Source organism: Cnephaeus nilssonii (genome assembly GCF_951640355.1).
Source record: "Cnephaeus nilssonii genome assembly, chromosome: 19".
NCBI classification, from domain to species: Eukaryota; Metazoa; Chordata; class Mammalia; order Chiroptera; family Vespertilionidae; genus Cnephaeus; species Cnephaeus nilssonii.
Genome location: NC_137090.1, coordinates 49,645,602 through 49,671,736, shown reverse-complemented (window position 1 = coordinate 49,671,736; position 26,135 = coordinate 49,645,602). Strand labels below are relative to the sequence as shown.

Genomic DNA, 26,135 nt, shown 5'->3' with positions numbered 1-26,135 from the left:
GCTTCTCTCTCAGTTTATTGGCCGGTGCCATGACTGACTTCAGAGGGATGAGAAAATGCAGTTTGTCACAGGCCCAAAAGGAGGTGAACTGGAAATATTTATTTGGTGAATAGAAGTAATTACTACATAGGCGAGAAATGGACGTTCCTGGGACCCAGCAGAGTGATTCTGTATGGACAGGTCACTATGAAAGGGTTCACTAGTTCATTAGTGAGGTGGGAATGCCAGGGTAGAAATTATCTAGAACTAACTGTTCGACCTTGAGAGCTGGTTGGTGGAAAGACCTCGAATCTTTCAAGGAACAGCTTAGAAGTGTGTGAGATATTAGAGAGGAAAGGGGCAGCCCCATGGAGTAATATTAAATTGATTAAATTGATTTAGGACTGGGCTCCTCTGAGTTTTCACAGGGGCTTTGTTCAAGAGGGAGCACAGACCTCACCCAGCTCTGCGACTTGTTCTGTCACTCCTCCTCTCTCTTCACCTGCAAACCCCTCCCTGTAGAACTTAGCACATCACAGGCGCTGAGCACATGGAATGACTGGCAGCTTGGTCACGGAGTGCAGGCCCGGCCTTCCCTGCGTCCTTGGATCAGGTTTCCTGGTGGAGCACAAATGTGCTGCCGGCCTGCCCTGTTCTCACGGCCCGGTTCTCCCCAGGGTGGCTGACGAGGAGGTGGTGGCACTGACATGGCTGGTGAATATTCCAAGGCAAATAAACATTTTTTCCTCAGCCAGTGGCACAGAATTTCTAACCTGGAGTGCTTTCTGGGTCCGGAGACGCTGAGCAGATGTGTACACGCGCTTGGTCGGCAGTGCTGGAAACACAGCCTTGATTATTTCTCTGAACAAAGCAGGACAAGGGCAGAGTAAACATTACTTGAACGGAAGCATTTGGCTATTGGAGAGAAAACCAAAAGGAAAATAACAACTTCAGTGTTTGGGGGAGGGGGTTGTGTTTTGATATTTAGCAGCATTCTCATTTTTTAAGAATTAAAAAAATTATATGGTATGAGAACTTCTGTTTGTTTCTGCTTATTAAAGTCGGTGTGAAATACATTCAGAAATTCCGTACCTGTCAGCTTGCTCTTGTGTTCTTTTGTTCTTCTTTTGGAGGAAGTGGTGGGAGACAGCAGGGCCTGAAGAGGGCTAGTCAAAAGCATGTGGACAAACGCGGACCCTATAGTAGACGTAAAAAAGGTTGCACTCCAGTTTGCCCAGCTATTTCATGTCTATTATCCGTGTGCCTCACAGGCCACCGTTCCCATTTCCCAGAGGAGGAAACTGAGATTCATCCAGGCGACTACAGAGTGGTGGGGAGAGCAGCCATCTTTACAGAGTCATTTTTAAACTACAACAATATCTTTAGGCCATGTTTTATATTCCATAAGAGCATTTATGGAAGTTGGTGAGAGCACGGAGAGGCGCAGAGAGATCAGGTTAGGGAGGCGGATGCTTCTCGCAGGTGGGGGTGGACTTGGTGCCCTGTGAGTCATTCATTCCTGTGGCAGATGTGTACCAGGCGCCGTGCCAGTCCTGGAAGGCAGGCAGCAGTTTGGAGACAGTTAGAGCCTCTGTTCTCCGAGAGCCTGCAGTCCAGAGGTGGTGGGGGGAAGGAGGGAGAGGTGGAGAGAGAGCCGGAAGCCCCGGTGGCAGCAGGTGGTGGCTCCTCCAGAGGATCCCTGGAGGAAAGGGGAAGGGGCTCAGGTGGGAGTTGGGGGTGGCAGGTTCAGTTTTGTCCTGAGATTGGGGGCAGAGCTGGTGTGCCACCGGGGTGTGGGCCATCATGCAGCAATCTGTGAGGCCTCCCCCACAAGGGCGCCTGTGCCGTATTCATTGGCACCATTAGGACAAGGCATGGTTCTCCAGCCAACCCCTGCTGTGTACCCAAAAGCATGCTTCTCGCCATATCCTCTGGACTCTTCTCTGTCCCTGAGATTATCACTGCTCCCAGAACCTCTCCACTTGCTCTTCCCCTGCACAGCTGGTGCTGTGTCTCTACCACATCCCTGCTCCCCGCCCTGGCGCCGCCCAGCTCTTCTTGGACTTTGTTGATGGATACTCGCCTCCTTCTGACTTGCATCCTCGCCCGTTCTCCACTGTTGTCCACGGTCCTCCTACCTTTTCTCAGAGGGACATGCTGGGCCCAGCACCCTCTCCACCCTACATGCCAGTGGCACTAGGTCGTCTCCACTCTCCACGCCTGTCTCCACCACGTCTGTCTGGAATAAAACTACTTATTCTGCCTCTTTCTCCTGAGATCTGCACACCCTCACCACCTCTACTTTCTGTGAAGGCTGCCTGTGTCCTGGCTGCTCCCACCCCGTCTTGCCCCATCTCACCCTGACATTTGGTGGTCAGGGGCTGATTCTCTTGCTTTGTGTATTTGTCTGTCTCCTGCCTTTTCCCATCCCCCTGCTGCACTTGGATTCAGGGCCTCGTCGTCTCTTCTCATGACCTCAGTGTGGGCTTCTAGGTGGGCTTCCTGTCCTCCTCATCCTGCCTTTCCCACAGTCCTCACCCTGCTGCTGCTCGACCAGGGTTTCGGAACTACCGCCCTGACAGCCTCCTTCCTCTGCTCCTAAACTAAACAGAAACCAGTTTCAGTAGCTTCGCCTTTCGCAGTAGTTCCTAAAATAACGTTAAGTCCTACACAGCTGAATGTTACTCATTTTAATAGTTCTTCATCCTAAAAATGCCATAGTACTTTCACAGTTCCTCAGAAAGCTAAACACAGAGTTATCCTCTGACCTAACCATCCCACTGCTCAGTATCTACCCAGAAGAGCTGAAAGCATATGCCCACACAAAATCCTATATGTAAATGTTCACAGCAGCATTATTCATAATGGCTGAAAAATGGAAACCACCAGATGTTCTCTACCTGATAAGTGGATAAATAAAATGTGGTGTATCCATACAATACAAAAGTATTCAGATGTGAAAAGGAATGAAGTACTGATATAGTACAATACAACATGGATGGGCCTTTAAAATATGCTAAGCGAAATAGTGAGACACGAGGCTATTGTATGATTTCATATATGTAAAATGTTCAGAGTAGGCAAATCCATCGAGGCAGAAAGATTCGTGGTTATCAGGAGCAGAGGGAAAGGGGCACGGGCAGTGACTGCTAGCCGCCGCAGGGTTTCTTTTGAGGGTGATGAAAATGGACAGTGCCCGGAACATAGGAAGTCCCTATAAGTGCTAGTTGTTATTATTTGGAGGCTATGGCACAAATCTTGCCAAGTCCAAATTCTTTAACGTGCAGCCCAGCCAGACTGCTCCTGTCCTTGCACTCCCATACACCTCGCTGACGGGTGCTCTGCCCGAGGGGTCTCCTTCCCCGGTGGGCTGAACATCCTCTCCTTCTTCAGTGGCATTGCCTTGGATTCACCTGACGCCCTGATAGTCTCGAGAGCTGCCTGGAGCACCAGTGTGTAATCTACTTTTGATGTCCTGTGTGAGGTTGTCCCCCAGTCCAGACTGAAAGCCCCATCTTGTGTTTTCCTAAATCCCTGAGCCTGTTGGCATTGTTCTTTACGCACTCACATTTAACGGCAACTAAACCACTGACATGTCCTTGCACTATAATGATAAAGTGGTGTTATAAAGCAGGACAGCAAAAACATTTTTAAGATGCATGGCAGAGCCTGGACAGTGTGTCTCAGTGGTTGAGTGTGGACCCGTGAACCTGGAGGTCACGGTTCAATTCCTGGTCAGGGCACACGCCCAGGTTGCAGGCTGTATCCCCAGTAGGGGGCATGCAGGAGGCAGCTGATCAATGATTTTCTCTCATTGTTGATGTTTCTCTCTCTCTCCCTCTCCCTTCCTGTCTGAAATCAATAAAAAAAATATTTTTAAAAACATGCAGGGCAGAGAGCATATATGTACTCTAAAAATGAGAAATTCTAGGAATGCACTCTAGAAAAACATGGTGCACGTGTCCCAAGACACACATGTACACACACCAGCACTATTCGTGATAGCATTAATCTGGAAATGGTCCAGACGTTGATCAGTGGGAGGATGAGGGGAAAGTTGTTAAATGTGAACATAGGCAAATGTTACACAGAAGTGACAGTGGATGAACCACAGCTGGCTGTACCTAGTAACATGGCCGAGTCACATAATATGGAGCGACAGTGCAGGTTGTAGAAAACCATAGTTTAGTTTTCCAATACTTTCTTTTTTTTTCTTTATTGATTAAGGTATTACATATGTGTCCTTATACCCCCATTGCCCCCCCACCCCCCTACACACGCTCTCACCCCTCCCCCCCTGGTGTCTGTGTCCATTGGTTAGGCTTATATGCATGTATACAAGTCCTTTGGTTGATCTCGCCCCCTTACCCCCACCCTCCCCTACTTTCACTTTCATAAAATTATTATTATATTGCCGAAACCAGTTTGGCTCAGTGGATAAAGCGTCCGTCTGCGGACTGGAAGGTCCCGGGTTCGATTCCGGTCGAGGGCATGTACATTGGTTGCGGGCACATCCCCGGTAGGGGGCGTGCAGGAGGCAGCTGGTCGATGTTTCTCTCTCATCGATGTTTCTAGCTCTCTATCCCTCTCCCTTCCTCTCTGTGAAAAACCAATAAAATATATTTAAAAATATTATTATTATTATTATTATTACTATTTTTAAAGCAAGGGACCAAAGAATCCTGAACTTGAGCCGTTTTCCTGGGGAGGACCCCTTGTGTATGTACTGTGGTCATGCTCTAGGCCTTGAGAGGGCCGTGGGGTCACAGGTGCTCATTTTGTTAGTGCCTCTCATGTAGTTTGCACTTACTCTTTTATATGTACCCAGCAAAACATAACGAAGGGCAGAAAACCGAGAAGCAGCAAGAAGACATTAGGGCTGGTCATGCCTTTTCTGGGGCAGATTCTGACATTTAAGAGTAAGAAGGAACATTTCCTGCTTATGTAGCCAGTCAGTGTTGCAGAGTAAATAAACCATGGGCATGCCTCCAGCAGAGGAGGGAGGAGGGAAATAATGTTTTTATTCTGTACCAAAAAAGGAAGTTTACCTTTCAGCATGGAGACTCGTTTTTTCTGTGGTATTTCAGATGACAGCTATTTCAAAGGAATGCAGGTTTCTTGGGTTGTTCAAGTTGATGTGACTGATATAGTAGAAGTGTGTGTTACAGCCAGAGAGACACCATTTTTTAAGGATGTGAGTTCTGAAGAACACACTTTAAAAATAGTTTGGAGTGTCTGTGGTATTTCAGACTCCACCTGGTTGGTTTCATTGTATTTCCAGTCTGTAGGATCTCACCCGTTTCCCACTGAAGCTTTCTTTGAAGAGCAGTATAGGCTCTTTGCTTTTGTCAGCCCCCCAGGAAGGAGCCAGGCAGGTCAGGCTCTGGTCCCCATACAGCACTAACCTCTCCAGGCCTCGTCGCCTGCACACAGGCGAGTCCCGGGCCCTGAGAGCCCCCTCATCGTTGCCCCTGCCCACTTGATTCGGTGAACTGGCGGGGCAGCGCTCGCCTGTGGCAGCTGAGCAAGGTGGGCTTAGGACATTGCTTCTCTGCCACCTCCTGGCCTCTTACATGTCTAGGCAAGGAGGCCCTTTCTAAAGGCCTGCAGACTCAGCAAGGAAAATTCACTGTTCTTGAGACTTTGAGTGCTGGGCTTTTCTAAAGCCAGACAGAATAAGAAATAGGGATTAAGAGGATGGGACCAGAAGCCAGAGGTCTGGGATCAAATCCTAGTTCTACCACTTGCTGTCAGTGTACCTCCTATGCAAAATAAAGGTAAGAATAATAACTCCCTGTAGGATTGTTATGAAAATTTAGTGAGTAGACTTGTGTGAAGTTCTTAGAGTGTGCCTGGCACATCACCAGAGCTCAGTTAGTGCTGGCTAGCTTCTGATTAGAGAGCCTCTTATGTTTTATACTAGAGGCCTGGTGCATGAAAATTCATGCACTGGAGGGGGGTCCCTCAGCCCCGCCTTCCCCCTCTCACAGTCCAGGAGCCCTCAGGGGCAGGAGGTGACCCGGTGATCAGGGGCGGGAGGCGACGCCCCCATCACACCTCTGCTGCCGCCACTGCCGGCAGTGCAAGCCTCAGCCGGCCCTGGTTACCTGAGCCTTGGGCAGCCCTGGGCGGCTGGGCAGCCGCCATCCGAGGCTTGCCTGCGTCTCGGGCCAGCCCTAGGCGGCTGGGGGGCTAAGGGGAGGCACCGCCATCTTGTGGCTGTGGGCGCTGCCATCTTTGAGGGCGTGGCAGTCAGCATATTCCCTCCTTATTGGCTGTGGGCACTGCCATCTTTGTGAGGACCTGACGGTCAATAGCACATTCCCTCTTTATTAGATAGGATTACCTTCTAAGTCAGTCCTGTTATGATTACTAGTGTCTGAGAGCTTTCTTGGGAATTTTGGCTGCGGAGAAGAGTGGAAATGGTGACCATGTTTAACAGGTTGTATGTAGGCGCAAACTGGGAGGTGATTTCCGTCCAGCAGGCTCAGAAAAGCTCATGGCTTGCCTCAGGTCACCCAGCTGGAGAGGCAGGATGTAGACCTATGTGGTCAGAATCAGAAATATCCACATCAGCCTTGTGTGCTGCCCAAGCTTGCTGGCATTGCTCCTGAGCCCAGGCTGTTAGGGGTGTCAGTGGTTTCTGCTCCGTGGCACGTGTGCTGCCCTGTGGGGCCCAGGCTTTGGTGGCTCTTCGCTCCTGTGGGAGCATTTATTAAGCAGCAGTATAGACAGTCCCTTCCCCCCGCCCCCCCAGGCAGTGTATAGTTGGGCAGGCGGTTGGTAAGTGGGTATAGCAGCTGTTTTTAACTCAATGGCTAGAGACCAAAGGGAAACAGGAGCTGGGAGAAGAGCCCGCAGGGTGTTAACATGGTGGTCTCTAAGTAGACAGGGTTAAGGAGAATTATTTTTATTGTCTTTCTTTTTTGCCTCTGTGTCCATTCACTCAGTACATGTTTATTGAGTGCTCAATGCGCACCAGGCTCTGTTCTGGGCACTGAGGAGCTGTGAAGGCAGGCAGGGCCCTGCTCTTACAGCGGGCATGCAGGCACCGGAGAGGAACAATGGACTGAGCATAAGCAGGAAAACGGCCAGTAGAGAGAAGGGCTCTGCTGACGAGTAAAACTGGCCATTTGATGGAGTGGCTGGTGGTTCCCAGGAGGGGATGTGTAAACTGAGACCTGCCTGACAAGAAAGAGCCAGTCGGGGACGCTGGCTGCAGGCGGAGGAAACGGGTGCTCAGAGTGAGGCAGGGACAGTTGGTGTGCGGGTCCCTCTGAGGTGGCAGCGAGCGGAAAGGAGAGTGCAGCACGTTGGTGGCATATGAGGAGTTCACCTTCAGGTCTCTCCTTCCCCAGGGCACCCCAGCGCCCACATGTAGGATGACTTGGCTTATCTGTTGACCTTTTGCTGAGGTGAGCCTGGCCTCTAGTCTCTGGGCTTGGCTCACCACCCTGTGCTGCTCAGTGTGGGGTTGGGGCCCAGGTCACCCTGTGAGGATTATGGACATCAGACATCACTACCTGAGTCCGTGGGGGTAACTCCCTCAGCTGCCCACCGAAACCTGCCTGTTCCTCCACAGCCGCCATCGGGAGGCCATGGCTTTGGCTGCACACTATCCAGTGTGGAAGCACCTGTAAGGTTTCTTCTGGCAGTGCCTTGCGCTCCTTTTGAGAAAAGTGTTAGGTCACTGGTGTGCCTGAAACCAAGTCCCTGGGGTCCTGGCAGAGGGGATCGCGGCTCCCACCTTCTCTCAGTGCTCTCAGTAGCCCTTCAGGAGAGGCTGACAGCCGCCCTCAGCGCCCCAGAGTGACCAGCCTGGTCTGGGTCAAACAGAAATCATGGGCGGTCTAAATGTTCCCATGCAGCTCTGCAGTTTTTTCAAATGTCTCATGCTGGAAAGTTGTACTGATCACATTTCCATTGCAGGGTCTGCCCCGTGGGGCGGGGTGGGTGTGTGAAGCCATCAGGTGCCCGTTCCATGGTTCCCAGTCCTGGGTGGCATCACCATCTGTCATTAGTGGGCATTTCTAGTAGCTGAGCCTCCGAGTGTTAGAAATGGAGACCCTGCCCCAGGGGTCACACACAAGCTGCCATCTTGGAGGAGGAAAGGGTTCTGAGGGGTGCTCTTCATACTTCCACAGGCCTCAAGGAAGCCCTGCCCTTTGGCTCCCACGGAGCCAGCCCCTGGCCAAGAGAAACATGCCGCTGGGCTTGGGCTAGAGTTCTCCCTGTGGCGGGGCTGGTGCTAAGCTCGGGCTCTCCGTGGCCCCTTGGAGATGGCAGAGAATTGAGCCATTGTCAGAAAGGGGGTCTTGGGAATTAAGGACTTGGGGGGACCATCTGGTTTATCCCATGATTTTAGAAGAGCCTGGTCACTGGCTGCCTGGTGCCTGGTCCAGCGGTCACATTGCTGGACTTGGATCCCTGGTCCCTGTGTCCTGGTTCTGTGCACTCTACCACAACACATTGTTTGCTTTTGAGCAGGGTTTGTTAAGAATGCGGTCCATGATTTGTCATTTGCAAAGCTACTTTGAGGAGTAGCAGAGAGGTGGGGTCATGAAAGAATTCTCTTTCCTTTAGGACATGGTTACGCACCACAGTCATCAGGGTGTTTGATCCTTGACCCAGCGAGGGAGGCCTAGCCCCTCACACTCCCATTTCCTGGACTGGGGGACTGAGGCTCAGTAATTACATTACATGGCAGGAGTGGAGCTGAAATGGCAGAACTAGGTCTTCTGGTCCTGGTGCTTGCTTTATGGGACCTTTAAAAATGACTGCACTTCAACACCTGTGTAGGCTGCTCTTCCGGAAACTAAATGGCCGGACACGTTGGTAAAGAAAATTGGAATTCCTTATGTGTGTTTTCAGTCATGGATTTCTGCTTTTAGACAAGTGAAGAACAGGTAATAGGAGATGTCTGAAACCTGTTTTGAACTGCCCTGTGCTTGTTCCTGTGACTGCCGGGTCCTGGGAGGAGCTGCCCAGGTGGCTCTTTGTGGGGAGATCTGCCTTGTGTGAAGGGTGGCACTGTCCAGCATGGGGGCAGGTGCTTCCTACCTGGTCAGCCCCTCACAGTCCAGCCTCCGCATCTCCACCTGACCATAGGCTAATTGACACCCCTTCGGGGCTCTTCTGCCCCTGGAAGGGAGAGAGCAGAGTGCATGGACAGTTTACCTGCTTTATTGTCTGCAAGTCAAGTCTAAAATACTGGGTTTTCTTTGAAAATTTTTAAGCATGTACATGCAGTTTTTTAAAGCCCACTTTTTGGATAGTGATATACAGTTTGATTCTCTACCCAACAAGAAGTCATTGAAATTTGGATGCCCCCATTCAGTTAGTGAAGAGGACATTTCTTTCCCTTTTTTGGCTGAATCTTACTGTTTTTCTGGTGTGTGTGAAGGATTTCCCCCCCTTCATTCTCTCGCCTGCATGAGTAGTAATTATAAGCTCTGTTATTGCTAGCTTGGCTGATGCAGAGTCATAATAGTTCTTTCTCTGGAGGCTGAAATGACCACTGTGGGGAAGAATGTGGCAACTGTCCATATTGTCCTGACTAGACTGTTGTCTTTTGGAGAGTCAGCTCAGGCTGGTCATGTGAGCTGAGGTCTCAGCCACCCCTGACTGAGCTTCCTTGTGATGGTCGTGGTACCCTTTTCTCCTGTAGGAAGATGGAGACGTGTCCTCACTCAGGGGCTGCACGCACAGGAAAATGAAAGCCAGCTAATCGAGGTTTGCAGAGTATTCTCAAACTTCATGTTGAAGTGTGTCCTATAGTGACATATGCCTACAAATCATGCGAGCTTGGTAAGCGTGTTATGTTCCCTACATGCTATCCCCAGTTATTGTGTGTCTGGGGTTTGAATAGTGTCCCCAGGCGATTCTGGTATGTGTGGTCAGTGGGCCCAGTGCTGTAGGAAGCAGGCAGGGGGCCGTGGCCCCTCCCCACAGCTCTCCCTGTCACCTGCCTGGAGGAAAATGAAGTGTATGCGAAGTTACAAGAGGCTGCCAGAGACATAGTTTGAACTGCTATCTGGGCTGAAGTTTCAGTTCAATACACTCAGCAATATTTATTGATTATGACTGGATTGTTACAGTCAATATTGATTGACCTGTGACTTAGGTTTTGGAGGCAGGGAGAGATGATTATTGCTATTCCCTCATCACTGGTCTTGATCCTTGATCCCTGAAAAGCTACTGTCAGAATGTCCTGTCGGGTAGGGTGCACATCTTCGCAGCACACGACCAGCCGTGTGCCCTGGCGCCACAGAAGCTCAGCAGCAGAGAGACATGTTGGCTCTGATCAGGGCCCATCCGCGCTGCTCTGAGCCAGAAAAGCCTCTTTTTTCCTCCTGTTATGGGCACTCTGGGTTTAGCAGGAATTTCCCCAGCCAGCTCTGGAAGCATATTTTTTTAATGGAATTCTTCTTGTCTCAAGGCTAGGGGCCTCACTCTAGCCTTGGAATTTTTTTTTTGTTTAGTTTTCTTCTGCTTGCTGATTTTTAGTCTATTTTCAGGCTCCACTGTCTTTTGAATTCTTGTATTTTCAAATATCCCAGAATTTTTCTTCCCCAGCTTGATCCTGCAAATGTGGTGATTCAGCTGTTCCTTGATGGGCGTCATCATAAGCCACACTCAAAAAGAGCCATGACCCCAGGCTGAGCCTGGGGTGCCTGGGCCATGGGTAGGTGTGTCAGGAGAGCCTGGCTGCTCCCCTCACTTGTGCAGAGGCCCGCTGGAGGCTCGGAGGCAGTCAGTGCTCCCGTTGTGTTTGTTGTTTGACTGTTGCCCGCTCTGCTCCTCCCTGGGTGCTTTGCACAGAGCTCACGGTTGCAGGTGGTAGAAACATACATTGCTGCTGGTTACAAGTGGGCTTGTGCAGCTGAGAAGTCCAAGGAGACGTTCAAAGGATGGTCTGTCTCGCTCCTTCTGGCTGCTTGCTTGCTTCTGTGTCAGCTTCAGACTTAGGTAAAGCCTGGCCCTGTGGTGGCTCCCGCAGCTCAGCAACCCTGCTGGCTTCCTGGTAGTTTCAGAGCCCATCCAGAGAGGGAGGTCCGCAGGCCCAGTCTGGATTGTCTGCCGGCCCTTGTTCTAGCCACTATGGCTGGGGGCTCGTGGTGCTCCGACTGATGGGGTCTGAGCGGGCCTGCTCCTGGTCACTTCCCCTCTGGAAGACCAAGGCTCTTTCCAAGACAAGGCAAATGGATGTTGCACAGGCAGAAAGAAGAGATTCCATTTCTAGTAAAGATTCTTTGGCTTAAAGAACCTTCCCTAGTCCTGGGGACTAACTGTAGAAAAGTGAGTGTCTGAATAGTGAATCATCTGTGGCTTTTGAGATGGAGTCTCCAGAGCTCCCAAGGGCCTTTTGGAAGACCCGGCAGAAGTGCGCAGGGCAGCTCCCTGCACCGCTGAGAGGTTCCTTCTTCGCCTTTGGTTAGATTTTATCAAGTCATTGTGGTTACCAGTAGTTATCTCGTGTGTCAGTCATTTTGCTGCCTTCACTCAAAAAAATCTAAAGCTGTAACAATTGTGTAAACTCACTTGCTTCATTCACCACTTATGGTAAAATCCTTCTAAGTAATCCTATATAATAAAAGCCTAATATGCAAATTGTCCCCTTGACTGGGAGTTCGACCAAGGGGAGGGGCCGGCCAGCCAACTGCCCACGGTCCCTCCCCCCCGGCCGGTCCCGCCCTGGCCAGCAGCGGCGGCAGCAGGCAGCCAGGGGAAGGGAGGCCCTGACCGGCAGCTGGCAGCCGGCAGCCGCTAGGGACCCTACCCGTGCACGAATTTCGTGCACTGGGCCTCTAGTACCTGATAATAGTGTTAATGTAAAAACATTCAAACCTGTGAAGAATTTTTGTGAGTTTATTTGAGCCAAACTGTCGACAATTGCCGAGAAACAGAATCTCAATGGATTGGGAGAGTGCTCCGGAGAATGGCAGTTTTTCACCTTGTTTTATGCATTGCAATCGAAGGAGGAGATGTAAGTGGGTCACATGAAATCCACTGGTGACAGATTAGGGAGGCTGGAGAAAGCAAAGCGGAGACTGGATAAAAAGTAAAACGATAGGCACATGCTTCCTTTACTTAGGTGGTACCGGATAGCTAACAGTCAACAATTAACACGGTAACAATAACAATGAAGGGATTTATGGTCTCTGTGCTGGCACCCAGGTACATCTGGTTGTGCCCCAACGGAGCGGGGCGGGAGGGAGTTACAAGTTACTCTGACATTTCATAGGTATGTTATCTTAGATGCAAAAAGACAATAGGCTCAGGTAAAGTAAAAATTGACCTTGTCAGGGAAAATACAGGCCTAGGACATGACTACCCACCATAACTGCTTTTAGTTGAAGTTTTAATTTCAGACATCCTTTGTGGTTACTTTAGGTCTTTAAGTTTGCAAGACTGCCATGCAGGCCTTCCCCGAGCTTGTCAGGTTAGCATGTAGCCCCTTTTGCCCACAATAGAAATATTTCTAAAGGCATTTCTAGTTCCTGATGTCCTAGTGGCATTTGTCCCTTCAATTGTCAGCATATAGTTTATGAAAATGAGTCCTGCCACATTTTTTCTTTTAGTCTATATCTTACAAAGTTTATTTACCCTTCTTGTTTTGACAGTGTCCCCACCACTACCCTCCGCATATCTGTCTTGTCCTAATAAATGGCTGCATGTTTGTGAACTTATCATATTTCCGCACGCTTGAGTGAAGAGCCCAGAAGGTAACAAGTTACCCTCATTTTAGTTACTTTTGCATGTACATTAGTTCAGGCTCAGCAAGTTGGAGAAAAGAAAACTGGCAAATTGAGAAGGCAAGTTGGAAAGTGGAGGCATTCATTCAAAAGAGAGTGAGAACAAAACACAATTCAGACTCTGGAACTGTGTATTTGAGGATGGTGTGTGTTTGGGGCTGGCTTTTGGGAGGAGATACCTGGCAGATGTTTTGGGGGAGGGGGAGGTGTTTACTTACTGCCCAATCTGAGGTTGAGGGGGCGATGTTTTAAAAATGGAAAAACCGAGGTCTGAGTAGGACACGTGCGACACAGCCACTTGTCCCGTCTTCAGCCTGGAGGAGCCTAGGAGAGCTGAGCCGGCTGGCGCTGCTGTGGCCCCCAGCCTACTCCCGTGCCACAGGTTCTCTTACAGATGGAATTGGAAGGCGTTTTGTTGTGTGTGTGTTGTTTTTTAATTCTCACCTGAGGATATTTTTAAATTGATTTTAGAGAGAGAGAGAGGAAGACATGGATGTGAGAGAGAAACATTGATTTGTTGCCTCCTGTACGTGCCCTGACTGGGACAATAGGCATGTGACCTGAACTGGAATCAAACCAGCGACTTTTTTGGTGTACAGGATGACACTCTTATCAACTGAACCACCCGGCCAGGGCGGAATTGGAAATTTTGATCTGCAAAGATTTGGGTGAGACGGGTAACCTATTTGGCCATGAAAATGGTTTCTCAAAGGTGCCTTTGAGTGTTTTATCCTATCAGGAATTTCTTTTTTTTTTTTTTAATGTGTTTTTATTGATTTCAGAGAGGGAGAGAGAGAAACATCAATGATGAGAATCATTGATCAGCTGCCTCCTGCACGCCCCCTATGGGGGATCGAGCCCACAAGCCGGGCATGTGCCCTGACTGGGAATCGAACCCTGACCTCCTGGTTCATAGGTTAAATACAAACCACTGAACAATGCCAGGCCTATCAGGAATTTCTTATCTCCAGATCTCAGCCTTCCCACATTTGTTAGTCTCTTGTCTGTAGCTTGAAGAAAATGGCAGGCAGCCATTTGTATTACATAAACTTTATATATATATTTTGAATATAACAAGCATTTTATTAGCTTTTTCTTTCTTGAGGCCTATTTCAGAGACTGCTAACAGAGGTCTCTGCAGGTGGAGCCTGTGAGGGCCGCCCCTGCCTTGGTCTGCAGCCCATTTCTCTTCCCAGCCTGCATCTGCCAGCAGGAGTACCCTGACCGTGCTCACAGGAACTCTGCCCTCGCTTTGCTACCGAAGGCCTGGGAGACTCCGTGGTGCCCTGGCTGCACCTCATGGCCTCTCGCAGTCTTTCTGGGAGGACGCCAGGTCCAGCTGTTCTGGTCCACCCCCCGAGGTGGCAGGACTAGAGAAGGGCAGCAGAGCCCAGCGTACCACGTCTCCCTCAGGAAACTGTGGTGTTTTTGCATTATATTGTCAACCATTTGGGGCCTTTTTACCAGGATGGTTTCCTATCATGCTTAACTGAAGCTGCTTTCATACCTGGAGGAAGGTGATCCCAGCTCTACCTGCTTCTCCTTGAGAAGTGGGACGGTCTGACCTGCTGCGCGCCAGATGGAATAGAAAGGAAGTGCATGTTCCTGGCACATCGCACAGCCCGGGCTATTAAGTACCTCCGAACGTTACTGCTGGTTTTGACGAGTGTGCTTTAATCTGGGAGATGCTTATTAAAAATCAGAGGCCCACCCCATCTCTGCCAGCACTGACTGTTGCTGTGAATGAAAACAATTAAAATCAAGTGTGCAGGTCACTGTGAGAGTTTCCATGCCTGGTCCTTTGACAGGCCTGAGCGGATTCGGGAGAGCCGCCAGGTAGTGGAGAGGCAGAACATCCCTGCCTTCAGCTGGAGCTCTGTTCTGTGGAGGCAGAATTCTTGTCACATTGGAGAGGCCGCATTGGCCAGAGCAGATGTACTGCTGTCGCCAGGATGAGATTTTACGAGCTGTCTTTCTTATTTGTATGGCAGCATGTGATGAGTGAGCGCTGGTTGCTATCCTATGGCTTTCCCCCGCCGAATGCCTTTTGTTGACTTACTCTTTCGACCGCCCATTGCCTGTCTGGGGCTTTTGATGAAGGTGGGAGTCAGGCATTGTTTGTCTGGCAGGAGCCTCGCAGCAGCTTGATAGAGAAGAGAGTGAGGGCACGAGGGGGAGAAGGGAGGAGGGCTAGCCTGGTGGTAGCCTTAGTCAGCTCAGGCTTCAGGTTCCTTATCTGTAAAGGGCAAGAAGAATCTTTATCCGGAAGGTTTTCATGAGCAGTACGTGAGACAGCCTGGCCCAAGAGGCGCAGCAGGCATAGGTGGGGGATGGGGCAGTGGGGACGGGGCAGTGGGTGGTGGTTGGGGACGGGGCAGTGGGTACGGGGCAGTGGGTGGTTGGGGACGGGGCAGTGGGTACGGGGCAGTGGGTGGTTGGGGACGGGGCAGTGGGTGGTTGGGGACGGGGCAGTGGGTGGTTGGGGACGGGGCAGTGGGTGGTGGTTGGGGACGGGGCAGTGGGTGGTTGGGGACGGGGCAGTGGGTACGGGGCAGTGGGTGGTTGGGGACGGGGCAGTGGGTACGGGGCAGTGGGTGGTTGGGGACGGGGCAGTGGGTGGTGGAGGATGTGGCAGTGGGTACGGGGCAGTGGGTGGTTGGGGACGGGGCAGTGAGTGGTTGGGGACGGGGCAGTGGGTGGTTGGGGACGGGGCAGTGGGTGGTTGGGGACGGGGCAGGGGGTGGTTGGGGACGGGGCAGTGGGTGGTTGGGGACGGGGCAGTGGGTGGTTGGGGACGGGGCAGTGGCTGGTTGGGGACGGGGCAGTGGGTGGTTGGGGACGGGGCAGTGGCTGGTTGGGGACGGGGCAGTGGGTGGTTGGGGACGGGGCAGTGGCTGGTTGGGGACGGGGCAGTGGGTGGTTGGGGACGGGGCAGTGGGTGGTTGGGGACGGGGCAGTGGGTGGTAGGCAGCTTTGTGTCCAGACTCCAGCTGTACTGCTCTGTCTTTGGCAGTCCCTGGAGTCTCCTGGACTTCTCCTCACTTTATAATGAGGAGTAACCTATGTCACTACTTCCTGTTTATCCCCTCAGGTCTCCTCAGCGTTGAAGACCATATTGAGGGTAATTTCTGGCACAAGTCCTTCCCGTGCCTGCCTTTGCGGCCCCAACAGCCAGCTGAGGTGGTGGTTCTGGCTTTGCATCTTCAGATGCCCCTGCTCCGTCCCTGGCAGACGGTGGCCTTCCTGAGGAAAGGGACATTGTTTTCAGTCTGTTTCATAAATTTATTCAACAGGGTTTATATGATGTCGGCCAGTACTAGGTGCTGGTATTCATCGATGAAAAGACTAATGGGTCACCAAACTTGTGGGCCAGCGCCCATTGTCAGAGACCTGGGTCTCTCTCTAGCTCCGTAAATGTCTCTTTTCTGGAGAGGGAATGGCATGTTTGTGGCATAGGGCTGGGTGAGCCAGTTAATGCATAACCCTGAGCCTCAGTTTTCTCCTCTGGAAATGAGGGGGTTGGGCTAGAAGCAGATTATTTCCGAGCTGTATTATACAGCTCGGGCCAGTTGCTGGAGACTCGAAAGTCCAGCTGTGCTCTGGAAGAGTAGTTGGGAACCTTTATCAAAAGTCAGGAGAAAAGGGTTGCTCATGGAGAAATCCCTGGGCAGTTTTAAGCATGTGGACCAAAGCCAAATGTTAAAGGTGTAGATAGGCATTTTGGGGTAAAGATATACTGAGATGAGAGGCTTTCTTATTCCCAAAGATAATTTAAAACCAGTCAGGACCAACCTTCCCCAATTTGCTTCTGTAGTTGGCTTTTGCTGTGCAATGAAAAGACAACCCATAGAAGAGCCGTTTCAGTGGAAGCCTTTTGAAAATAGAAAATAGTCATAATGTTTTCTTCTTTTCTCCCAAAGGCTTAAACTTTAATTTAAACTTTACTCAATATTAACCTGTCATACTGATTTTTTAGTTTTCAAAGAAAGATGGGATCTCTTTCATCCTAGGGAGGCTGGAGTATATCCAATTTTGCACCACCCCCCCCACCCCCCCCCCCCCCCCCGCCCACCCACATGCCCCAATACCTGCTGTTCACTGAAGTGTCTGCACCGAAGCCGCTGCTGTCTGAGGCGCTCCTGCACAGTGAGTGTTTTTCTTTCTTTCTCTAGGTCATGGCTTCCAGCTTCTCAGAGCTGAGTCTCCAGCAGAGGAAAAAGAAATGACTGTCGGGGGCCTTGCTCCAGGTCTGTTACGGAGACTGAACCTTCGCAGGGGGCGAGCTTGCTCAGGACAGGAGAGTTTCTCTCTTTGAAGGGCTTTGCATTTGTTACAAAGAAAATAAAGATGACGACTTCGTCAATCAGACGGCAGATGAAAAACATTGTGAACAATTACTCAGAAGCAGAAATAAAAGTGCGGGAAGCCACCTCCAATGACCCCTGGGGCCCGTCCAGCTCCCTGATGACCGAGATCGCGGACCTGACCTACAATGTGGTGGCCTTCTCGGAGATCATGAGCATGGTGTGGAAGCGGCTCAATGACCACGGCAAGAACTGGCGGCACGTGTACAAGGCCCTGACGCTCCTGGACTACCTCATCAAGACGGGCTCTGAGCGGGTGGCCCAGCAGTGCCGAGAGAACATCTTTGCCATCCAGACCCTGAAGGACTTCCAGTACATTGACCGCGATGGCAAGGACCAGGGCATCAACGTGCGTGAGAAGTCGAAGCAGCTGGTGGCCCTCCTCAAGGACGAGGAGCGGCTGAAGGCTGAGAGGGTCCAGGCCCTCAAAACCAAAGAGCGCATGGCCCAGGTGGCCACCGGTATGAGCAGCAACCAGATCACCTTTGGTCGCGGCTCCAGCCAGCCCAACCTCTCTACCACCTACTCGGAGCAGGAGTATGGCAAGGCTGGGGGATCGCCAGCCTCCTATCATGGCTGTGAGTAGTGGAAATGCGCCTCACCCTTTGCCAGTAGCACTGGGCAGCAGGTGGGAGGTGCCCTTCGGCTGAGCGAGATGGTGCATCATCTCAGCTCTGGCCGCCTAGACAACAGTATTCCTTCGTCTGCATTGAGTCCCTGTTACAAAGGGGCTTTCGGCCTGTGGCTGCCTTGGCTCCAGTGTCTCAAGAGCCTCTGCTTCCGAGTCTGCTGCTGTGCGTCTAGGCAGGACTGCCTTCGGGGGGAGGGGGCGGAGGCAGGCCTCCTGTGTCCCGGGGAGGGCTGCAGTGAAGGGCTGCCTGCCGCGCACACAAGGGGGAGCTGACTGTATTTGGTAGCTGGGAGGAAACAGGTGCCTTTTCTGGATAATCTTGTTTCTTTAATCTCATATCCTTGTTTTTCTAATGATTGGGCTACAGGTCTCCTGACCGGCTCAGTGCCCTTTCTGCTTTGGCGTCACAGGGCACGCGATGGTATGTCTCTGTGTCGCTGAAGCGGAGAAAGCAAGGCCTCCGCAGGTGTTCCTGTGGGCAAGGGCTCCTTTTCCCACCTGCAGACGGGAGTTCATGGTGGTGTGTTGGCATGGCTGGGTCTGTGCTGGGGGGCTGCTGTTTCCTCATTTTGCATGTCGGATCACCCTTGGCCCAATGTTCAGAAGCGGTGGCAGGGATCAGAAGAGGAGTTCAGGCCTGATGGAAGCTGGCCTCTGTGAACAGCATGGCATCCTGGCTGCTCACTGAAAGTGGTCCCGGGAATCGCTCCTCGGCCTTCACAGTGCGGTGTAGAGACAGGTGGCCCAGTGGCCTGCGGGGTGGGCTGCAGCGGGGGATGCAAAAATAAAAGTATAGGTCCCCATACTCTTCCTTTCTGGAATCAGTAACACTTAGGTCAGCATAACAAAAAACTGTTTTAAAGGACGTTTTAGCAGACCCTTGCTTAATCAGTGGTCTGCTAACATTTCCTGCTTTTGCAGGGTTCAGTTTGACATGGCACAGCCACCAGTAGCATTTTGAGACATGTGTCAAGTAGGAAATTTGCATAGTAAAGTCAGACTCCCTGCCTCTAGAAATTGTAAATTATTGCCCAGCTGGGAGAGGTTAGCGTTTTCTTGTCCCGTCAGTTCCTCACTTAGTTTGAACTCTGCTTAAGCAAAGGTTGTGACCTTCATGAAAGCCTGCATCTTGGAAAAAATATAACCTGCACCTCCAGAGTCCAGGCGAAGGTGCCCAGAAAATAAAGATTGCCCTTTAAGAGTGAAGTTGTTTGTTTCTCTCAAGTTACCTCTCTCCATCCTCCAAAAAGGCCTCCTCTGGGTTGAACTGGTCTCCAGGCCCCTCGGCTTCCTCTTGGGAAGTGGCTGTAGTTGTGCTGTGTGGCCACGGGAGCTGCTCCTCTCTCTACCGGCCCTTTGCAGTCATTGTTCTCAAGAAGCCAGAGGCTACAAAGCGCGGGGCGGGAATAGTGCTGTTTCCTCAGTAGTTTGTAGGATGCTCCAAGGGCAGGGGAGGTCCTGGAGGGTGCAGGTGGGTGCCTGGGCCGGGCCTCTCATCATAGGTCCTGCCGGCCTTACACTGGGCTGCCTGCTGCTGCCATGTCCCAGCTCGACAGTTTCTGGTTCCCTCAGACCTTGAGCTTGAGCAGCATGTTCAGGGTCAGAATGTGGTGGCTCAGCAGGCTGTTCACTGCCTCTGAGAACGCCAGGCAGGCATTGGCCTCCGATGGAACCTTTGCCACTCCCTCTCCCTCTAATGGCCTGTCTTTTTCTGTGTGTGTGTGTATGTCCCTGCCCAACAGCGCCCGAGACCTCGCTGTGCCCCCAGCACCGCACGGGGGTCCCGCTGGGTCAGAGCGAGGAGCTGCAGCCGCTGAGCCAGCATCACCCCTTCCTGTCGCACCTGGGGCTGGCCTCCCACCCAAATGGTGACTGGTCCCAGCCCTGCCTCACTTGTGACCGCGCAGGCCGAGGTGGGATGGCAGTTTGCTTTTTCCTTCCTAGAAATGCTGGGCAGCTTGCTGGGGGGTGCGTGTCATGTCAGTACAGCCAACTCTCTCCCTGTGTCCTCTGGACCTCATGGTCCAGACTCCAGAAGACCCAGGCCCTTTCTTCCTCTCCCCCAGGAGCTCAAGTCCTGGTCATGCTCCCCTCACACTGTCTCATGTCACTTGCTAGAAGTTCTGCCCGAGGCTTAAGAGGGGAGCTGCTGTTAGGGTCGGGCACGGGGTGGCTGTCCATGCTCTCCTGGGTCCCCATGCCCTGAAAAACGTGGAGGGCCTTCCTGTCTGCCAGACCCAGGTGCAGTGGAGGACCAGACCACTGGGCTTGTGGAGCCGGAAAGGTGTGGTTTAAGTCTCCCAATGGGGCAAACCCGAGGACCTCAGAGGATGGTTGTTGGAAGCCATCGTCCTTGATGCAGTGATACGTGCCTTGCTGAGGACAAAATGGGATTGTTTTTGCTTCTCAATTAACTGCTGTTCTTCCTAAAATCCCCATTACAGTGGTAAACAGAGAGTTAGCTGTACTGTCAATTCTAGGTCACAGTGTTTGAAGATACCTAATTCAATGGGTAATTAAAAATGGGGCTTCTCTTTTGACTAATTAATAATGTATCCTGGTCAGAGACTACACCTGTTGCAGGTTAAACCGAAAACAGATTTCACTGCTGCCTGCAGGAAAATGCTCTCAGTCTACCTACCTTTGGTCCCAGTGGGGCCCTGCCACAGGGGAGAAAGCTCTATTAGAAGGGCGCCAACAAAGAGCCTTTGTGAGACTCCCAGTAAGGTGTGGCCAGCCTGTATTCAGGCTGGAAACAGGGACTGTTTATTCCTGCCTCATTAATTCTGCAGGGTTTTGGATGTGGGCATTTGTGTGATCACTGTATTTAGCTCTGGGACATTTTCCTTTGTGCCCCCATCTTCCTCAGACAGTTTGTAGAGGACTTAGTAAGGAGGGCCAGCTTTGCACGGTGTTCCCAAGGGGCTCCCAGTGTGTGAGCTACAGGTCTGCCTCCCACCAGACCTTCGGGGCTGCTCCCAGCAGGCCCCATGCTCCCAGAACTCCAGGATCTCCCTTTTTGTGTTTCCCAGGTTCTACCCTTTTAGTAACTGGCAGGGCCTATGGTGGGTCTCAGTGGTGAGCTTTGTATTCACTGGCCCTCCAGCTCCTCTGTTGGCAGGCTGCCTCTCCTGGGACCTGGCATCGCAATCAGGTGACACGCCCCTTCCCCTTCCTCCCCTCTGCCAGGACCAGACACCCTGCTCCACCAGGCCCTCTGCCCCTCTGCCCCTCGGCCCTGCAGTTCCTTCCACGTGGGGGCCTCCCCGCATATCTAGCAAGGTGCTCAGGGCGTGCTGCCCAGTGGACTTCTCTTCTCCTTCAGCTCTGGTAGGAATTAAGGATAAAAATGAGTTTTATTTATTCTTTTGAGGATTTCTCCCACCCTAGATGAGTTTTGGGCAAACACGTGTTACATGGTGTCATGTGTCATGCTTCACCATGTATGCATCCCTCTCTACACTTCGCACGCTCCAGGACGGGGCTGCGGGGGCAGGGCCCTGTCCCGTGACTCCTGTCTCTTCTTTCTCAGCACCTAGCCAAGTGTTGAGTGGAAGGTAAATGCTAACATGTGCGTTTTGGCAGACTTGCTTTGGACATACTTGCTTGGAACCCAGCAGTGGAGAAGTCAGACTGACCCAGCATTTCATGGGCGGGCTCATGAAATGCAGGCTGGGACTCAGGGGGACATTTGTGAGAGGCACACTCGGGACCCAGACCCCTCAGGGGAGGCCCGGTAGACACGGTGCAGACTCAGGGCCGGGGCAGGGAAGCAGTGGTGCGAAGACCCCTTTGTGTTCGCACCCACAGTAATCGTGGCCGTTTGAGGAGAGCTTCCTTTTCCTACCCTACCATGTACCCTCCCTGTGCGTCCTCCCTCCCTCCCCTCCCGCAGACATCTACAGGCCTCCTCTCAGAAACCTCTCCAGAGCTGTCCTTCATCTCCAGCTCCCTGTCCTCAGTTCCCTGCCAGCTTTCTGGCTGGCTTCTTCCCCATTCTTACCCGCCCTCCCACTTCGTATTATACGTCAGGTTCTGATCTCAGGTCGCAGGAGGCTCCTCTGGATCCCAGGGGTCTCCAGAGGGCTCAGCTCAGAGCCTTTGGCATGGCGGACAGTTCCCTCTCTGGTGGTCCTTGGTTGCCCCCTGCCAGCTTGAGTCTGCCGAGGTCTGCCTTGGGGCATCGCTGTGGGTGAAGCCTGCCCCAGCTGCACGCTAGCTCCCATGTTTCCTTGTTCATTCAGCAGCTATGTCTTCAGTTCCCACTGTGTGCCAGGCACTGTGCTGAGCACAAAGCAGGGGCCCTGCCACTACTAGTGGGAAGAGAGACGATCAACATTATTCAGCTTGTTACATGACGAGTGCTTTGGAAAACAGCAGACAAACCCCAGCGCCCAGCCTTGGCTGAAGAATAGGGAAGGTGGTCTGGAGTGTTAAGGAGGGTGTCAGAACAAGCCTCTTTGAGAAAGTGATGCTGGAGCAAGGCTTGAAGGAAGAGGAGGAATGAGCTGTTGAACATCTGGAAAAGCACTCCAGGCAGATGGCAGGAGCCGCAGTGCAAAGGCCCTGAGGTGGGAGTCTGCTCAGGGTGTTTGTGGAGCAGGAAGGAGAACAGGAAATGGCCAGTGTGGCTGGAGCTGGGGAGGGGAGGGGCGGGGGAGGTCAGGGTGGGAGTACAGCAGAGGGCGGGCCTGGAGAAGGGGTAGGTCCACTTCTCAAACTGACTCAGGCAGGGAGCAGTTCTTTCCATCCCCAATCCACCTCAGCCTGTCCTTTTGTATCAGTGTTTCGTTTGTAGCAATGTCAGGTTGCTGTAAAAGTCTAAGTTCTTTCTCTGCCTGTCCTTACGCTGTCCTGTGCCATATGCTAACTAGACTGGTGGTGGGCTTTTGGGTCATTACAAGCCCTTTGGCTTTTACTCAGTGAGCTAGGGAGGCACGGGTGGGTTTGGAACCGAGGAGGGACTTGATCCGGTTTAGGGATGAGAAGGCTCAGGAGGACCCTCCGGCTATGTATGAAGCAGGGTGGGCCCAGGAAAGCCAGTCAGGAGACCACTGCCCTCATCCAGGTGGGAGACGACATGCCTAGATCTGATGGGGCTGTGGAGGTCTGGGTGTATCGTGAACGAGAGTGATAAGGCTTGCTGGAGGACTGGACCAGGTGAGAGGAGTTTGGGACAGCTCTGATGACTGTCGTCCCCTGGCGAGATGGCGCCTGTGAGCAGAGCAGATGTGAGCAGAGGCGGGATTGTGTTCTGGACACGCTGATGTGCCTAGCAGGCTCGCAGGTGGAGGTGTGGAGGAGGTCTGAGAAGTCTAGGGCGAAGGGAGCATTCCAGGCTTGAAGGTGCCTTCTGCTCTCTGGCCTCCCCTGCACTCACATGGTTTTCTTGTTCCTGGTGAACTGGCTGCCCTCCCCATCGAGGCTGGCTCCTGGGCCCACCTGTGTCGGCTGCCTCACTTGGTCATGGGGAGTAGTCAGGACTGCTGTGTGCAGGTGAAGCTGTGGGGCCCTGAGGAGGTCTCTTGGGTTGTGAGGAGTTGGGTTTTGCTTCAGACAATCTAGACAGGGTAGCCAGCTTGTATGGAGTGAACAGCCCACTTGTCCCCCTGCCCAAGGCTCTGTCCACCCTCCCACATTCTGCAGAGCCACTCAGGATGTTCAGCAGGCTGTGGGAAAATTGTAGATGTTCTTGGGGTGGCGGGAACCCATATCAAAGGCTCCACAAGAGTTGGGAGAATTGTCCCTGTGAGTCCAGCTGGACGCCTGGAATGTAAAGATCGCTGCTGTCCTCTGACATGGACGCTCCAAGGTCCAGGGCTAGACCATCCGCTCACCGCCTCTCTGGGCCTCGGTTGGCCTCCACAGGGGAGGGCTAGTGAAAGGAGAGAAGGCCCATTCGCGGCCTCAGCTCCCTTTGTGGGGCTCCCGCGTCAGTGTCCGAGCCAGGCCCGCACTTGCCTTGCTGCAGTGTGACTTTAACCATGACCATGTCCATGTGGCTGGTGCCTTGGGTTTCTGGGTGTCAGCATTCCCATTCTTAGGAAAGGAGAAAACGCAAGGAAGGGGGAGAATAGAAATCCTCATTGCTCTCTGATTCCTTCAGGTGAAGGAGAACCAACCTGAGGTCCCAGAACCGAGTGGGCAGTGGCGTGCTTTGCAAGGGGTGGGTGCTGCTACCTGTGGCCAGGTCTCTCGAGCTGTCCGATGAACCCCTGCGCGGTTGACACCTTCAGCACTCTGGCCAGTGAGAGAAGCCGTCCGTGGTGGGGTTCAGGTCTGCTCCCAGGGGACGGCAGTGCTCCCTTCAGGCCAGCCTTTCCTTTGGGCCGGGAGCCCTGCGCACAGGGCGGGTCCCCTTGCACACCGTTGGCAGTGAGTCACCACATTTATTTCATTTATTTGCCCTGCTTCACTCTAGAAAGCATTGCAGTTGGCAATGTCAGAGGATTAAATAGATACCAGAAAAAAAAATTGAGCAAAAGGAAAATCAGGATAAGAAAATGAGACAAGGCACGGGTCACACATAACTGCTGGAGGTTTGGCTTTGAACTTCTCAGCCACCAGCACCAAAGAGGACAGTTTCTCTTTAGTTGCTGAGCAAGAGTCCATGATCCAGATGAGGTCCAGGGAGGCCAAGTGCTCCCTGGGAGGAGGAGAGGCAGGGCCTGAGCCCAGGCCCTTGCGGGAGCGCTGGGCTCTCTATCCTGACTGCATCCCATGGTCTGCACGCAGTCTCTCGCCGGGAGTGGAAGGATGGATGGCTCTCCCACTCCCTCATGGAGATCAGACATTCTTAAACCTGTTAAAGAGATTCTGAAAGCTGTTGTGTGCATGGTTTCTCACGTGTGTTTGAGAAGGCCCCGGTAACAGCCTGCCCTCCGGGGCTCCAGGGAAGCTGGTCTCTGCGGCACAGGACGTCAGGGGTGACTGACGCTGTGGCACCAGCTCTACCAACACACGGCAGAGGAGAGCGTGTACACATGCAAGAGAGCATTTCCGAAGCATCGGGCAGCTGAGGAAGAGTCTTATTTCTGTTTTGAAAATTTGAGGATGTGGGGAAATGTTAATTGCTTTAAAACAAAAATCAAACCTAGCCAGCATGTGACTCAAGCCTTTCTGGGCCCTGGCTAGTGTGGTTAAGTGGTTAGAGCATCAGCCCATGTACTGAAGGGTCTCGGGTTCAATTCCCACTCAAGGGCATGTACCTGAGTTGCATATTTGATCCCTGGCCCGGACAGGGCACATGCGGGAGGCAACCGATCCATGTGTCTCTCTCACGTTGATGTTTCTCTCTGTCACTCTTCCTCCTCCCCTCTCCTCCTTCCCTTCTACTCTCTCTAAAAATCAGTGGAGAGCCCTAGCTGGTTTGGTTCAGTGGATAGAGCATCGGCCTTCGGACTGAAGGGTCCTGGATTCAATTCCGGTCAAGGGCACATGCCCGGGTTGCGGGCTCGATCCCCAGTGGGGGACGTGCAGGAGACAGCTGATCAATGATTCTCTCTCGTCATTGATGTTTCTATCTCTCTCTCCCTCCCCCCTTCCTCTCTGAATTCAGTAAAAATATAAATTTTTTTTAAAAAAGTAGTTTTTAAATTGTTCTATAAACCATTTGAATATACAGTGTACACCTATTGAAATGTCATGCTTGTATGGGGTCCATCTTGTGTGATGCTTTTTTTTTTACTTTCATGGTTGTTAAGCAGGAATTCCTATTTCAATGATTACTTAATGGGAACCCAGATCCCAGAGAGCCCTGATTGTCAGAGAGTATGGTATAAGATTGCAACACAACCATCAAAAGTGCTGATTAGAGCAGGGTTTCTTTTAATGTTTTTATTGATTTGAGAGGAAGAGAGAGGGATAGAGAGATAAAAATATTGATTAGAGAGAAACATCGATTGACTGCCTCCTGCATGCCCTCTACATGGGATCAGGCCTACAACCCGGGCATGTGCCCTGACTGGAATCGAATGGGTGACCTTATGGTTCATGGGTAGATGCTCAACCACTGAGCCACACCCGCAGAGCTGTTTAGGGCAGTTTTGATCATTATTAATTATACTAGAGGTCCGGTGCATGAAAATTTATGCACTGAAGGGGGGTCCCTCAGCCTGGCCTGCCCCCTCTCACAGTCCAGGAGCCCTCAGGGGCAGGAGGCGACCCCATCACACCTCTGCTGCTGCCACTGCCGGCAGTGCAAGCCTCAGCCGGCCCTGGTTACCTGAGCCTCAGACAGCCCCGAGTGGCTGGGCAGCCGACATCTGAGGCTTGCCTGTGCCTTAGGCCGGCCTTGGGCAGCTGGAGGGCTGAGGGGACTGGGGGACTCCAGAGGCAGGCGCCTGCCGCCCCGGCAGGGTTGAGGGGACTGGGTGCCGCCATCTTGTGACTGTGGACGCTGTCATC

The 26,135-nt window shown here is 52.1% G+C and overlaps 1 protein-coding gene across 3 annotated transcripts in view; it reads left to right on the top strand.

Annotated features, from left to right (window-relative positions):
* The window catches only part of EPN2 (epsin 2), a 105,555-nt gene that overhangs the window by 44,925 nt on the left and 34,495 nt on the right, over positions 1-26,135 (top strand). For 2 of the 3 annotated variants that reach the window (XM_079798134.1, XM_079798133.1), the window contains 2 exons: positions 16,907-17,676; positions 19,472-19,642. In XM_079798134.1, coding sequence (XP_079654260.1) covers positions 17,082-17,676; positions 19,472-19,642 — 766 coding nt within the window. In that variant the 5' untranslated portion in view covers positions 16,907-17,081. The remainder of the gene's footprint in view (positions 1-16,906; positions 17,677-19,471; positions 19,643-26,135) is intronic. The other variant, XM_079798135.1, reaches the window with a different exon arrangement.